The sequence below is a fragment of the Heterocephalus glaber genome, unplaced genomic scaffold, assembly GCF_053883595.1.
Source record: "Heterocephalus glaber isolate CG9 unplaced genomic scaffold, H.glaber_assembly_v1.0 deba00001689, whole genome shotgun sequence".
Taxonomy (NCBI): domain Eukaryota; kingdom Metazoa; phylum Chordata; class Mammalia; order Rodentia; family Bathyergidae; genus Heterocephalus; species Heterocephalus glaber.
In genome coordinates, this window is record NW_028258414.1 from 2,495,549 (window position 1) to 2,511,102 (window position 15,554).

The window sequence follows — 15,554 nt, forward strand, 5'->3', positions numbered from 1 at the left end:
TCTCGGTGATCCTGCTACCTCAGCCCCCATGCTGAGATTTCAGGCTTGTACCACCATGCCCTGCTGGAAATTATTTATTTATTTATTTATTTATTTACTTTGGTACCAGGGATCAAACTCAGGACCCTGCGCTTTCAAGGCAGGTGGCGGCACCACTGAGCTAAATTCCCGGCCCTTGGAAATTAATTTTTTATACCTATAATCTTCTTGTCTAAATCTAAATTGTAGCTGTTGACAAAATAAGTTTATATAAAATTAATGAAATCAGACCACATTCAGCATATAACTCAATGATCATTTCTTTTAGCAAGCAAATCTTTTCTCCATTTCTTCATTATCTCATAGTAAAGATTGATGTTAAAAATGATCCTGAGGAACAAGATTTACTAAAGATTTGCAAAAAAGAAAAAGTTCAGGATCTAATTTACTTCTTTTTTTTTTTTTTGGTTTGCTTTTTGTTGTTGTTTCTTTGTTTCTTGAGACAGGGTCTCACTTCATAGTTCATTCTGGGTTTGAACTCAATATATAGCCCAGGCTGGCTTCAAATAGCATGATCCTCCTGCCTCATCCTCCTGAGTGCTGGGATTACAGTTGTGCACCACTATACCTGACAGGATCTAGTTTTCTAAATCCAGTTCAGCAAACTTTGTTGGGCTAATTCTGTGTGACTGTGTTTTCTAAGTCTTTCTTTGGAAAGAGGCTTCAGTGTTGTGTATGGCTGTTTTCACATAAGAACAGCTGAGTAGTTACAACAGTGACAGTGTTCTCTAAATAGCTAAAAAATTTATTCTTTGACCCTTTGATAAAATATTCATGAAATTCTTGATCTAATTCATGACATGGCATTTGTGTAAGTTCTTCCTTTAGTTCCATAGTTTAAAATTTTATGCAGGGCTGGGAATTTAGCTCAGTGGTTCAGGCACCTGCCTTGAAAGCAAAAGGTCCCGAGTTTGATCCCTGGTACCAAAACAATAAAATAGAATCTCTGGTCTTGCTCTCTCTCTGATAGGGTCTTGCTGTGTAGTTCAGCCTTGGTTTGAACTCACGGCAGTTCTCCTGCCTCAGCCTCCCAAGTTCTGGGATTATAGGCATGTGCCACCATGCGCGGCTTCCTGCCATTTTAATATCAACTTAGAAAGTTGCCAGTTGGTGCATGCTTGTAATCCCAGTGATTCCTGGAGGCTGGAACAAGAGGATTATAAGCTTTAGGGCAAACCTGGTGAATTTAATGAGACTCTGTCTCAAATTTTGGTTTTTTTTGGATCGAACTCGGGTCCTTGTGCTTGTGAAGCAGGTGGCAGAACCACTGAGCTAAATCCCCGGCCCTCAAATTTTTAAAAATGCTGAGGATGTAGATCAATGTTAGAACACTCACCTAGTGTGCACAACGCCCTAGTTCAATCTCTAGTACCAAAAGGGATAAAATAAAATAAAGAATATAAGTTGCCAACTTAGTCGGAGCCTCCAGTAGCTAGAGAATAGTTTGACTCATTAAATATAAAATTGACGAAGGTATTAGAAACCAGTGGAAGAGTTGTATCTGTGTCTGTGTGCTGGTCTCTCTACAGAGTGCTGGGCATTAAACTCTGGGGTTCTGCACTGAGCTGCATTCCCAGCCTATTTTATTTTGAGACATGGTCTCACTAAGTTGATTTTATTTCTACTCAGTTTTTATTCTAATTAAAGTAGTTAATGTTGAATTTGGCTTTTTCTTGGATATTTGAATTGGAGGCATTGGAATAAATGAGTAGTTAGAATGTGTGGAGGAGGTTATGGTCTTAATTTATTGTTAATTATTAAATAACTTTATATGCATAATTATAGCTTATTGGTAAGTTAATTTTAGAACTAATCTGTAGATGTTCATAATACTAACACTAGAGTTTTTTCTACATGAAGAAATAACCAATTATTCAATTATTTCCAGTGGTCTTTTTATGTTCTGTGTTTCCAGGCGGGCACATGAGCGCCCCCCACCCCACCCCCACAGGATGCACCCGAACTATGGTCATGGGCACCATATTCATGTGCCTCAGACTATGTCCTCACACCCTCGACAGGCTCCCGAGCGATCTGCCTGGTCAGTATCTTGCTTATTCCGAATCTGTGCTCAGCAGCATGTAGTAAAACTTCTGGGAATAGGTACTGTCAAGGAGGGTCATTGGAAAAGCAAATTCCTCAGCTTAGCTGTGAGGCATTGCCCCGAGGAAGTAGAATCCTGGAGAGGAAACCAGAGGGTCTTCAGTTCTGGGACAAGATCTACCTTAAGCAGGAACAGAGGGTTTTTGTTTAAGTTTTATTGTTTGTTGACAAACAGTAATTGCATTTATGTATTTATGGGATGGTGTGTGACAATTTTGGTACATGTATGCATTGTGGAATGATTAAAGCAGGCTAGTTAGTGTATCCATCACCTCAGATACTTGACATTCCTTTCTGGTAAGAAAGTTTAAAATCTTCTATTGATTGATTTGATTTTTTGTGAGAGTCTCCCTATGTAGTTCAGGCTGGTCTTGAATTCACTATGTAGCCTGGGCTAACCTTGAAGTGCTGCCTCAGCCTCCCAAGTGCTGGGACTAGAGGTGTGAAAATCTCTTAGCAATTTGGAAATATATATATAATACATCATTATTCACTATAGTCACCATTTTATGCAGTGGAACATCAGAATTTAGTCCTAATTTGCTCCACCACCTCCAAATTCTGCTCTTGACAAACCCAGCCTGTATTGTCCTAGGCTTAGGTTCTTGCCTAGAGAAATGGAAAAGCAGATTGGCATTAATTTTTTTCTGAACCCATTGTATGTTGGCGGTCATTGAGATCTTGGTGGACAGGGACTTTTGAGGCAGAATGTAAAATTAAGCCTTTCTACAATTTTGTTTACCCTTGCTTTATAAGGTACAGAAGAGTTTGCTATACTAATTATTTTTGATGCCAAGAGCCCAGAGATGATGACAGCAAACAAAAGCTCAGGAGCATCTGTGACATTCTGATAAACTAGAAAAATGAACCATTCTTTGTGCTCCTCGAGCAGAGCTGGGCTTGTAGATTGGAAGGGCCCCCAGGAGCTGTCAGTGTTTCCTGCCTCTGAGGTGTGACACCAAGGACAGGTGCTTTGCTGATCATGGTCACAAAACTAAGTTTTAAAATATTAGTAGAATCTTTTTGGCTCTATCATCTTTTTCTTAGCTTTATAAGTTAATGAACTTTGAATTACTTTTAAAAATGTAAATGTGTTCCCCAAGTTGTGTTGCTGTGAATGAGGCTGTGTGGGGTCAGAGTTAAACTCTTTCCTCCTTTGTCAGGGAGCTGGGCATCGAAGCTGGAGTGACCCCCGCCACCTACACACCTGGTGCCTTGCACCTGGGCCATTACCACGCGCCACCTCGGCTCCACCACCTACAGCTCGGAGCACTGCCTCTAATGGTAACGTGGAAAATGTCCAAGTAGTGACATGTTCTTCTAAAAGTAATCTTCCTTTTCTAAATAAAAAAAATTTTTTTTAATGTTTTAATGTATTATTATAGTTTTAATTGAATTTGAGAATAATTCTTTTTAGATGAAAATTGTACTATATAAGGTATTAAATATATTAAAATCTGTTTTTGATTTGTATTGTAAAATGTATTTTTAATGTATGAGATGATTAAAAAAAGATTTTTTTTCCCTTTATACCAAGATAACATGAATTCTCATCATTGGGACATGTGTTTTAGTTAATTTGCCATCAGCAGAAACCTCTGTTGCATTGCTATTTGTAATATAAGGTTAGCGAGGTGGTACTAGAGGAGAGTGGCTGTGTCCTGGGTAGTGGTGCTGCAGCGGTGTCAGGCGGCTTCATGGTGGGTCTGACAACTATGTGGGCTTCAGGCTGCAGCTGGATGCCCTCATAGAGGCCGAAGCCAGGGAGGAGCTTAGGAACTCCACATAAGCTGGTATCCCCAGGTCTCAGAGCAGGAGTAAGAAAGAGAGCTGCGGGCCAAGGGGATAGATAGCTCAGTGGTGGAGCACCAGCGTAGCATTTCTGAGACTTCAAATAGAACAAAAGGAAAGAAAGCAGCTGTGCCAAGAAACAAAACTCAGATACCACAGAAGGAAGATTATATCCTGATTATATTTATGCTTTTAGAGTGAAATGATGAGATTGTAAGTAGAAAGACTATACCTCCTCAGCTATGTAAAAAAGTAAATTTAATGGTAGGAAGAAGTAAACTGATCTGGACATTATAGAAGCAGAAAATCCCCAAACAAAACTAATGACAGTTGGCATAACATCAGTGGAACACACTTGCATAATATTTAGGATGACTCTCAGTTCTTTTTTTTTTTTTTTTTTTTTTAATGACTCTCAGTTCTAGCTTGGGTTAAAAGGTGTATACTAATACGACCTGGTATATTGGAGAATATTGGATGCTTTGGAAAAAGGGTTAGCTTGGTTTTGGACATAGTGACTCTGAGTTACTATGTTAGGTTGAATGTTTAGTAAGTGTATGATCTGGACCTCCAGAAATACCTGAATTAAAGATATACTTGTGGGCCGGAGATTTAGCTCAGTGGTTCTGCCACCTGCTTTGCAAGCATAAGGACCCAAGTTTGATCTCCGGCACGAAAAAAAGAAAAGAAAAAAAGATACACTTGTGATCTGGCAATACTATATACAGAAATGAATCAAAGAAAGAAGATTACATTTTGAGGAAAAACGTGTGACAGGAGAGTGTGAATGTAGAATGATAATGTAATATTTACAATATTTAAGGTAAATGTAGAATGATAATACAGATAAAAATATTGTATCCCAAACAAAGGATTCTGAGAACTGACTCAAAAAGTTGAGAAACAAAGTTAGAGTAAGGTCATAGAGTAATAATCATTGGGTCAGATGTGGTGCATGCTTCCTAGCACTTGTGAGGCTGAGGCAAGAGGATTGCTGCAAACTCAAGGCCAGACTGGGCTACATTGTGAGTTCAAGACCAGCTGTACCTACATAGTGAGGCTTTGTCTTAATAAACAACAACAACCACAGAGTAATGTTGGAGACTTTATTTATAAAGCTAGAATTCCAGTGCTCTTTCTCCTAATATCTCTTTTCCTAGTACAATGGACTTTGAATATCTCCTGCAGTTAACCTTCAGTGTAGTCACTGCAGAAACTGAGTTAGAAATCTAGAACCATTCCGCTTATGGGAAATACAGGGATAGAGTACTGCAAGCTTCTGGTCACAGTCACTGACCTGTATGTAACCTTGTTTTGTATGTGTTTCTCTTTAAAGACGACTCAAGTCTTTAAATATGGGTTGTTGGTTTGTTGACATTAAACGGACAGCCAACAGCAGTGTAACTCAGACCTGAACAGAATGGACATAATACACACTTTATCCACAGCACCCTCACAGTTAGCAACCTCGGTAGTACTTGAGCACTTCTTGGGTTCTTCTTGGGTTAGCAGCCTCAATAGTACTTGACCACTATGCTTGGCGGCCGTTCTAGACAATGGAATCATTAACTAAAAACACAAAAAACATGCTGTTAAATACACGGCAGGAAAGATTCTTGTTTCTGATATGAGCTGAAACAAGAAGGAAGACCTCGGGAGCTGCATGCTGGGCAGCACACCATTTTTGGCGACACAGCAATGTTCACAGTTGACTCAAAGCCCAGTGTCGATTTCGGGTTTTCAGCCTGTAGCCAGTTCCCAAATAATGAAGACTGACTGTACTTAACAAAAGTCAGGAAACATGGTTGAGATGGGTATGGTGGCACACACACCTGTAATCCCAGCTAAGAGACATGGGATGGGGAAGCTGAGGCAGGAGAATCACAAGTTCCAGGCCAGCCCATAATTAGGGAGACCTTGTCTCAAAAAATAAAAAGGCCGGAAGATTAAGTTCAGTGGTGGAGTGCCTCAGTACTAGGGGGAAAGAAAAAGCATTGTTGAATCAGACAGAGCCAAACACCGCCCCACCCCCACCCCAAGTAAGGTTCCTTTGGTTGTTAGCAGAGAACGGGACATAAAACTTGAAGTTGAATTTTGTGGGAAATTTTTATTTTACTTTTGCTGTTTCGTTTTTTCTTTTTTTCTTTTCTTTTTTTGGTACCGGGGATCGAACTCGGGTCCTTGCGCTTGCGCAGCAGGCAGCCAAACCACCACAAAATCCCCGGCCCTTGCTGTTTCGTTTTTTAAACCTTTATATTTTCTATTAGTACATATTTGTCACACATATTGATCACATTCCACATAGGGAATTTGTACCTGTACATAATACATCTTGATTCTTCTTTATTTTCTATTCCCCTTCCCTCCCTTCAACCGTTCTTCCCCTCCCTGTTTACAAAAGCTTCATTTCTATTTTTCCTTCTATTCCCCCCACTTTTTTTTCCCTCCCCTCCCTTGTTTCCCTTCCCATTTAAACATGTTCTTCCTAGTTCCCAATATCTATCCTCCATTATGTTCCTTGTTCACTCTTTGGGTTTCTCTCACAAGAGAAAGAATGCAGTATTTAAACTTGTGTGCCCAATTTATTTCATTTAAGATGATGGTCTTGAGTTGCATCCATTTTCCTACAGTTGATTGAAGTTTATCCTTTTTATGGCAGAGTAGTATTCCATTGCATATAAATACCACATTTTCTTTATCCATTCATGTGTTGATGGGGATATGGGCTGTTTCCAAGATTTAGCTATTATAAATTGTGCTGCTGTATACATAGGTATATAACTATAGTATGATGCTTTTAACTCTTTAGGGAAGATGCCTAGGATGGGAATACTTGAGTCAACCGGAACCCCTAGTTCTAGTCTTTTGAGGAATCTCCATTCTGATTTCCATAGTGGTTGTACCAGTTTACATTTCCACCAGCATTTGCTTTTTTTTGTTTGTTTTTGAGACAGTGTGTCACTATGTAGTTCAGGCTGACCTTGAACTCACTATGTAGCCCAGGCTGGCCTCCAACTTGTGATGATTGTCTGCCCGGGCCTCCTGAGTGCTAGGATTACAGACATGCGCTACCATGCCTGGCTTCACTAGCATTTGTTATTGATGAATTTCTTGATGATAACCATTCTTTCTAGAGTGAGGTGGAATCTCAGTGTTGTTTTCATTTGCATTTCTCAAATGACCCGTGCTGTTGAGCATTTTTTTCATTATTTATATGTTGTTTGTACTTCTTCATCTGAGAAATGTTTGTTCATTTCAGATGCTTGTTTTTTTGATTGGGCCTTTAAATTTGGGAAATTTAATATTATTTAACCAATCTTTTTTTTTTTGGTACCAGGGATTGAACTCAGGACCTCGAGCTTGCCAAGCAGGCGCTATGGCACTGAGCTAAATCCCCAGCCATAGAGCTTTCTAAAGTTGCCAAAATTTTCTTCCTTTGGATTTTGTCGTGACCCCCTCCCCCCTTCTTGTACTAGGGATTGAATACAGCTCTCACTGAGCCCTTTCCCCAGCCCTATATTTTAGAATAGGGGCTCACACTAAGTTGCCCAGGTTAAGGTTGAACTTGGGATCCTCCTACCCCCAGAGTGCTGGAATTACAGGCAGGCATTACTATCCTTGGCTTGACAAGATCTTAGGAAAATTCTACTGTGTTCAAGTTTATGCTACTAAAACTATCAAGCTTAAGTTTGGATATTTACTGCATAGATTTCTTTTCTTTCTTTTTTTTTTTTTTTTTTTTTCGGTACCATGGATTGAACTCAGGTCCTTGTGCTTGCACAGCAGGTGGGAAACCACAGAGCTAAATCCCCAGGTGATTTCTTTTGTTTTTGTGTTTTGTGGGGTTTTTTTGTTTTTTTTTTTTTGAGGCAGGATCTCCTTTTATAGTTCAGGCTGGCCCTGAACTCCCAATGTAGGCCAGGCTGGCCTTGAACTTGGCAGTGATCCTCCTCAGTGCTGGGATTACAGGTGTGCACCACCACGCCCGGCTCATGCCACATAGATTTCTATCATCATCATCATCATCATCATCTCTTTCTTTTTTTTTTTTCTTTTGTGGTACCTGGGATCGAACTCAGGTCTTTGCGCTTGTGCAGCAGGTGGCAAAACCACTGAGCTAAATCCCCAGCCCTATCTCTTTTTTGAGATGGAGTCTTGGCTATGTTTCTTAGGTGGGCCTTGAACTTGTGGGCTCAAGGGATCCTCCTGTCTCAGCCTCCTGCATACCTGGGACTGTATGGCATGTGGCAGCATACCTGCTGTGTATAGAATTCTTTGTGTAATATAAATCAAGTAGAAGAGACTTGTCTCATGGGACCATTACTTTTTCTTATATTTCTTCTACTTTAAGCTATTTTACAAGTTCCAAATATAATCCTCCAGATTCTTGGGAGGATACCATATTTGAGGCCAGTTTAGGCAACTTAGCAAGATCCTCTCAAAATGATAATAAAAAGGATGAATGATGTAGGGCAGTGGTAGAGTGCTTGCTTAGCCTGCATTTAACTCCCAGCACTAGAAGGAAAAAAAAGATTTTAAGAGGAATCTAAACCTATTCTAGAATGTTTATTGGAATTAAGTATCCTTACTGAAGTTGAAATTTATGTATTGAATGAAAGGCATTGAGTATCTTGAATTATTCAATTTTAGTGGTAAAAACCAAGTCTATTTTTTACTGATTAGCTTATCCTCCTGTATTAAAATAGGTTCCTGACATGGCAGGCTATCCTCACATTCGTTATATTTCATCAGGCCTGGACGGAACATCATTCAGAGGTCCTTTTAGGGGCAATTTTGAGGTATGTAATGAAATAAGTGAAGATACTTGCCGTGGTCTCTTTACTGCAGAAGAGTATACATTCTGTACCATGGGTAGTTAGTTCTCCAGGAATGCTCAGAGGCTTGGTATCAGAAAGCAGTAAAATGTCTGCTTTCTAATACTGCTTCAAGTCGCTGGGGATTTAGCTCAGTGGCGTCGCGCCTGCCTCACAAGCTCAAGGTCCTAAGTTCAATCCCCAGTACCACACACAAAAAAATCATGGTCTACTCGAATACTGCTTCTGGGGTTTACAAAAGATTTATAAACAGTACTCATCTTAGAGTCAAAAGTTACCCAAGTATTTAAAAAAGAACTGATGAAAAATAAATAAATTTTAAAAAATAAACTGATGAAAATATCTGCAATAAAAGAATATATAAAATTATTAAATCAATATAAGTATCAGATGAAGAACTATGTCATCAAATGTAGGAAGAAAACCTAATGCTTTTGACCAAGCTTAATATTTAGAGAAATAACTGAGAAATATGTATAAGGCTAAGCAATTCACTTTATAATAAAATATCCTCATTTGAATTTTCAGGAAAATAAACCATTTGTATATTATTTAAAGTTTTGTTGCATTTCATCATGTCAATTTGAAAGTAGGAGTTGATGTGATTTAGAACTACTATTTGGGCAGGGAATGTAGCTCAGTGGTGCCGAGTGCCTGCCTGGCAAGCACAAAGTCCTGAGTTCGATCCCCCTCCCCAAAAATAGAACTGTTGTTTAATAATGGGATAATTTCATCTACTGCACTCAGAATGTAGAGACTTACATAGTACAGTGTGGTAGTACTGTTGTCCCAGTTTCTTTGGGTAACTCCAATATCACCTCAGTTCTCTGAAAAAAAAAATTATAAGAAACCATTTTCTTTATGATAACCTATGATATAAGAAAAATTCTTTAAACATTGATTTGTCTTCTCATGTATAAATACTTTTGTTTTTGAGACAGAGTCTAGCTGTGTACCTCAGCCTGGCCTTGAATTCACCATGTAGGCTAGGCTGGCCCTAAACTCATGGTGATCCTCCTATCTTAGCCTCTCCAGTGCTGGGATTACAGGCATGTGCCACCACATCTGGCTAAATATGTTTTTTGAACAAAGTATAATTATATAAATTTAGATGTTTCTGCTTTGAAAATATTGGTAATATTATTCTAGGACTAATTGGTATTCAAAATAGTGGCTTTATGTATTTTTAGTGCATATTAATTTTACAAAATAATAGGTTTCTTTGTGTCATTTTCATACATGCATGTATCATTTTGATCATATTCAACCACCTAGCTTTTTTCTTTTTTCTTTTGGTACCGGGGATCGAACTCAGGTCCCTCCCCTTGCGAGGCAGGCGGCGGAACCACTGAGCTAAATCCCTGGGCCTGGCTTTTAACACTAGTTCTTTACTTTTCAGGAACTAATTCATTTGGAGGAAAGATTAGGAAACGTCAATCGTGGAGCATCCCAGGGGACTATTGAAAGATGTACATATCCACATAAATACAAAAAGGTAAGGATTTATTCTTGGAATTTCTAGACTGTTTTTGAGATGCATAAAATGTAATATCATAGACTTTGAATTTATGAAGTCCATCAATGACATTATTTTTTGGGAGTTTTTTTTGTTTGTTTTTTTGATACCAGGGATCGAATTCAGGACCTTGCGCAGCAGGCACTGGAACCACTGAGCTAAATCCCTGGCCCAATGACATTATTTTTATTCAAGCAATATAAATATATCCTGAAAAATGTTGGAAACTATAAAAATGCATATTAGGAAATTTCTTACCCCATATACCCTAGTTTTATTTCCCAGAAGTGAAAGCATAAAGATTTCTTTCATATTTTTCTATACATTTCTGTGCATATTATAGTATACGTATGTATATAAGTATTCTCTTTTCCACTTCTAAAGACACTGAGGGGGATGATACACACAGTTGTGCATATTACTGTTTCATTGTCTGTCAGCATTCACAGGCAGATCACCTCTGGTCTTTTTAATAGTTTATACAGTACCATCATATGCCAGTACCATAGTTAGAACTGCTGTCCTTTGTAGTTTTTATGATTTTTTATGTGTATTAATATTCATCAGTAAAATAAAATTTTTAGGTATGTTTGGGATGGGGTGAAATAGAGTGTTTATATGGTGTTATAATTCTCATTTAGGTTAAAAGTAACTGACTTCAAACTAATGATTTTGTTTTTGATGCTGAATACTTAATTGAATACTTGATAATCACTTAGTTCATCCTTAAATTTGACAGTTTTACCTGGGAAATAAGTTGTATGTGAATGTATGGTTTTGCTTTGTTTTGTTTTTAAATAAATGCAGACTTTACTCAGTTGTTCAATGTCATCTCTGCTAATAAGGTAACAACTGATTGGTTCTCACAGAGGAAACTGCACTGCAAACAAGATGCAGAAGAAGCGACTGAGGAAGATACAGAGGAGAAATGTACGATCTGCTTGTCTATCTTAGAGGAAGGTGAAGATGTGAGGTAACTAAATACTAATCGTCCACAATCCATTCTCAGACTATAGGAATTTGGTTTGAAAGTAACTAGAAACCAAATATTGATTACTGCTGTCCTACCCTCTTAGCAACCTTTGCCTGGCTTCCTGTATTGAGTGAAAGAAAAAAAGGCGAAAGTCTCTGTATTAATAACAAAGGTGGAGGGAGTGGGAAATACATTACCTATTTTAGGATCATACCAGCAGTTGAAATTGTCTTCTGTAAATCTTGTAGAAATGAGAATTTTGAAGGCTTTGGAGACATAGGCAGTTAGAGTAAAATATTCTCCATAAAAGATCAAAATGGGGTGTGGTGGTGCATTCCTGCAATCCCATAGTCTGGGAGGCTGAAGCAGGAGGATTGCAAACTCAAGCCCAGCTTGGACAGCTTAGTGAAATACTGTCTCAGAGGAAGAGAAGGAACAAGGTTTTGTGATCTAGAAAATGTTATTATGCTAATCTAGTATTTATAATTTGTAGACATTTTCTTTGTATAATCTCTTAAGTAGTTGTTTTCTTTTTTATGTGATGTAAAGCTATATGAAACATTTCTATGAAATATATAACAGAACTATATAGTAATTGCCATAATTAATAAGGAGACCTTTGGCATACCTGGTCAGCTGGCTAATAGAGAAAAAGATAATAAAGTGCTATCTACCATACCAAAGAATAAGGCTTTATGAACACTATTTCCAAGGAAGGTTTATACATATAAAATGCTTTTATAGTATTAATAAAATTGTTAACAGAGTAATTGGAATCCCTCTTTTTAGCTACCACCCTATTTTTAAAGTGTTAGGGAAAAAACAAATAATTGCCAGTGTCATTCTTGTGTTTATAATTGAGATTTTATATGATTTGTTTTCATACATGTAGACCATATTGCTCAGTGTGCTAACTTAATATATGTGTAACTCTCGTTAGAAGGTTCTTTTATTTTTTTTGTATCAGAACGTCACCTGGTAGGTCTTCAGAACACTACTAAATTATTACATGTGTAATTTGTTTAAAAATAAATGTGACATGCATTTGTCTTAAGATTATTTTTGCTGTTTGTTTTGATAATGACAGGCGCCTTCCATGTATGCACCTTTTCCACCAAGTGTGTGTTGACCAGTGGCTGATCACCAATAAGAAGTGCCCCATCTGCAGAGTGGACATTGAGGCTCAGCTGCCAAGTGAAAGTTGACACCATGTTTCCGAACTCTCGCCCTTCCTCTCGCCCCATCCTCTCTGGTACTGCAGTCAACCAAAGATGGCATGACCTACCTGCGCAGATTTGGAAGCATCAGATTAAGAGTGCTGGCTCTGCTATGTGGTACAACTAATGCTAGACCTACAATTTATGTATATGGTTGATTTTGATGTATTTATAAAAGCTTTTTTTCCCTAGATTTGACATTTCTTCCTGTATCATTTTACTGTATTTTTGCATGGTTCCTTGTATTGCATTTCTTTGCACATATTATGGGCTTGTGAGCCTAAACTTGCAGGCAAGATTAGCTGCTTTAGTAAGTAGGATTTTTGTGGTCTTTTTTTTTTTTTACATAGTACCAAGCCTTGAGAATTATGCATTTTTTTTATCCATTACTAACCTTTAATTTAATCAATCATGTACTTTAGTTTAATGTATAAAGATCCTCTAGAAAATGATAATATTGTGTATTAAGACATTCCTTAACTAGGACAAATGGCTGCTGTATATTTACAATATGGAATTCTGAGTTAACTGCCATCCTTAGTACTGGGAACAGAATACAACCCCTATTCATTCGGATGCAGGTGGTACACACATCACCAGAGTGATCAATATAAATTTTCTTGGTGTATCATTTTCCTTCCAGCACAGTGCAGATAGAGTTGAATATTGATACCATAAATTTAGACTGCTGTTCTGATTGTATTTATCTTTTTCTACATCATTTAGAACTTTATTTCCCTAATTCAGTTTTTGCTGCTGTGAAACAGCTTTGATGAACACTAAATATTAATTTCAGTTAGCTGAATTGTACATACTTGCAGATTTAACAAAATTTTAGGGAAATTGAAAAAGACATGTAGAATTTTGTTCAGTCATTTGCTAAGCACGAATTAAGATATCTGCTTACATTAATTTTGTAAACCCATTCAACCAAGGTTTAGAATTTCAGTTGTTGGCAGGTATCTGTGCATTTTGTAGAGCGTCTGAGGATCCCAGGATTACTTTGAAGGGATTTTTATTAGTTTAAAGCTAAATAAAATCAGCTGAATCTACATGTCTCTTGTTTTATTTCTCTCTAAACTTGAAAACAATAAATCTGCAGATACTGTGAGGCACAAATCATGCTGTCAACTACTGTTGCTATGGTTATAGACCCCACTTCATACATTACCAAGAGTCGATCACTGATTTAAAATTTTTAATTTCTATAGTTAAGATATACTGCATAATATAGAGTATAAAGTTAAGTTAACATACTAACATTTCTCCTTTGGAGGAAGTTTTAATCCACTTCAGGATGCATATTATTGAGATACTTTCATATACAGGATAGCCTAATTTTATTGGTTTAAATATGCCTAATATGCTCCAGATTGCAAATGCATCCAGTCAGTAATAACGCTGTCTGTATGTGGAAGACATGTTCTCATGGATCAGTTGTGGAGATGTCAATAAGCTTGCATTAAGCCACCTGCTTTGTAAGTGGATTGATTAATAAATAACTTATATTTCTATTGTCTTTGTGTTTCATAATTAGTTTTTATAAATTAATTTACATTAAATATCTTGGAATTAAAAAACAGAGATCTCACCAAAACTGATATTTGCAAAATGTAGTGTTCAATCAGTTTTATCTTTTATATTAGTAATGGTTATAGTGTAGTAATTGTCAGTATCACCATGCTTTAACATACTATGTTTGCAGATTCAGGGTGGACTATGGGATGGATTAAGAAATTGGAATATAAAATAACATTTTTAAAAAGCATACTTGAGCTAGAGTGGTGGCGCCTGCCTGTAAGCCCCACTACTTGGGGCAGGGGATCTCAAGTTTACAGCCAGTCTGGGAAATTTAGCAAGACCCTTTTGCAAAATAAAAATTCAGAAATGCTGGGGTTACATAGCTCAATGCTAGAGCAGTTGCCTACGCACACATGAAGCAAAATTCTGGGTTCAGTTCTCCAGTACTGCAGTACTGCCACAAAAGAGAAAAGTATGCTTGATGATTAAACTTCAGGTGTAAAAAGGTTGGGGAACCATATGAAAGAGAATTACTCATGTCTTCTGTTTTGGGGAAAAGAACAAGTCCTGTCTTCCTCCAAGCTGCCTGTGTGGATGTAAGATTGATTGCCCCTTGAGAACCTGGGTCCATGCCAGGGGATTGACAGTATAAGTAATCTGGGGAGAAATCTGTACTGTGGGATCCTCTTGATGGTCCCTAAAACACAAGAAAAGCACAGAACAATGTCTATTTTACAATATTATATGAGATTTAGATGCATAACAACTTGTTGTCTTGTATAATTGCTAGTACATTTTTTTTAGTTGTAGGTAAGGCTTCTAGTTACTTTAAATTTTGTTTAAAGCAAGTATTTATGTCATAAATGTGAATTATTGATGCAGAAACCTGTTACACTACTGCTGTTAATTGCAGAAAAATGTGACAATTAACCAAGTAAGGAAGAAAATGCTTTTGAACATTGTTGCTTTGTGGGCTTTGTTTTGTAGTCTTCCATCTCCTGCTGCATCTTATGTCAAAATGTACATTTCAGTGAAAGCTCTCCAAATCTAAAGACTACAGTTCTTTTGTCAACAAACCCTTTTCAATATTGTTACTATCCAAGTGGTGACTAGTACTGGAAACATTTCTTACTCTAGTGATTTGATTTTTGCTGCTAGTATTTTTTAGCATTTGAACATAATAACTGACATAGAGAAAATGAATTCTGTTTAAAAATTAGTCATTTGTCGGGCTAGGGATTTAGCTCAGTGGTTTCACCGCCTGCTGTGCAAGCTCAAGGACCCAAGTTCGATCCCCGGTACCAAAAAAAAAAATCTAAAAATAAAAATAAAAATTAGTCATTTGTAACTAGTTCAAACACTGAAAGTAAAATATAAACTCTTGAGGACATTTCATTATTATTTCATGAATGAGAAAATTTAATCTGTAGAAAACACATCCTAATTTCTAATTTAATCCCTGAATACGGTAAATTTGGGTTTATCGAAAACTTCATGTCACAGTAGTGGAAATATCAAAGTTAAAGTTACACTCTATCGTATGTTTCAATCATTTTCTT

General features: G+C 37.3%; 1 protein-coding gene across 15 annotated transcripts in view; it reads left to right on the forward strand.

The window, feature by feature from the left end:
- The window catches only part of Rnf111 (ring finger protein 111), a 122,930-nt gene extending 108,937 nt beyond the window's left edge, over positions 1-13,993 (forward strand). For 8 of the 15 annotated variants that reach the window (XM_013076237.3, XM_013076236.3, XM_021237152.2 and 5 more), the window contains 6 exons: positions 1,928-2,080; positions 3,306-3,426; positions 8,640-8,732; positions 10,168-10,263; positions 11,130-11,257; positions 12,345-13,993. In XM_013076237.3, coding sequence (XP_012931691.3) covers positions 1,928-2,080; positions 3,306-3,426; positions 8,640-8,732; positions 10,168-10,263; positions 11,130-11,257; positions 12,345-12,462 — 709 coding nt within the window. In that variant the 3' untranslated portion in view covers positions 12,463-13,993. The remainder of the gene's footprint in view (positions 1-1,927; positions 2,081-3,305; positions 3,427-8,639; positions 8,733-10,167; positions 10,264-11,129; positions 11,258-12,344) is intronic. The other 7 variants (XM_004855729.4, XM_013076240.3, XM_087198992.1 and 4 more) reach the window with 5 other exon arrangements.
- The last annotated feature ends 1,561 nt before the right edge of the window (positions 13,994-15,554 follow it).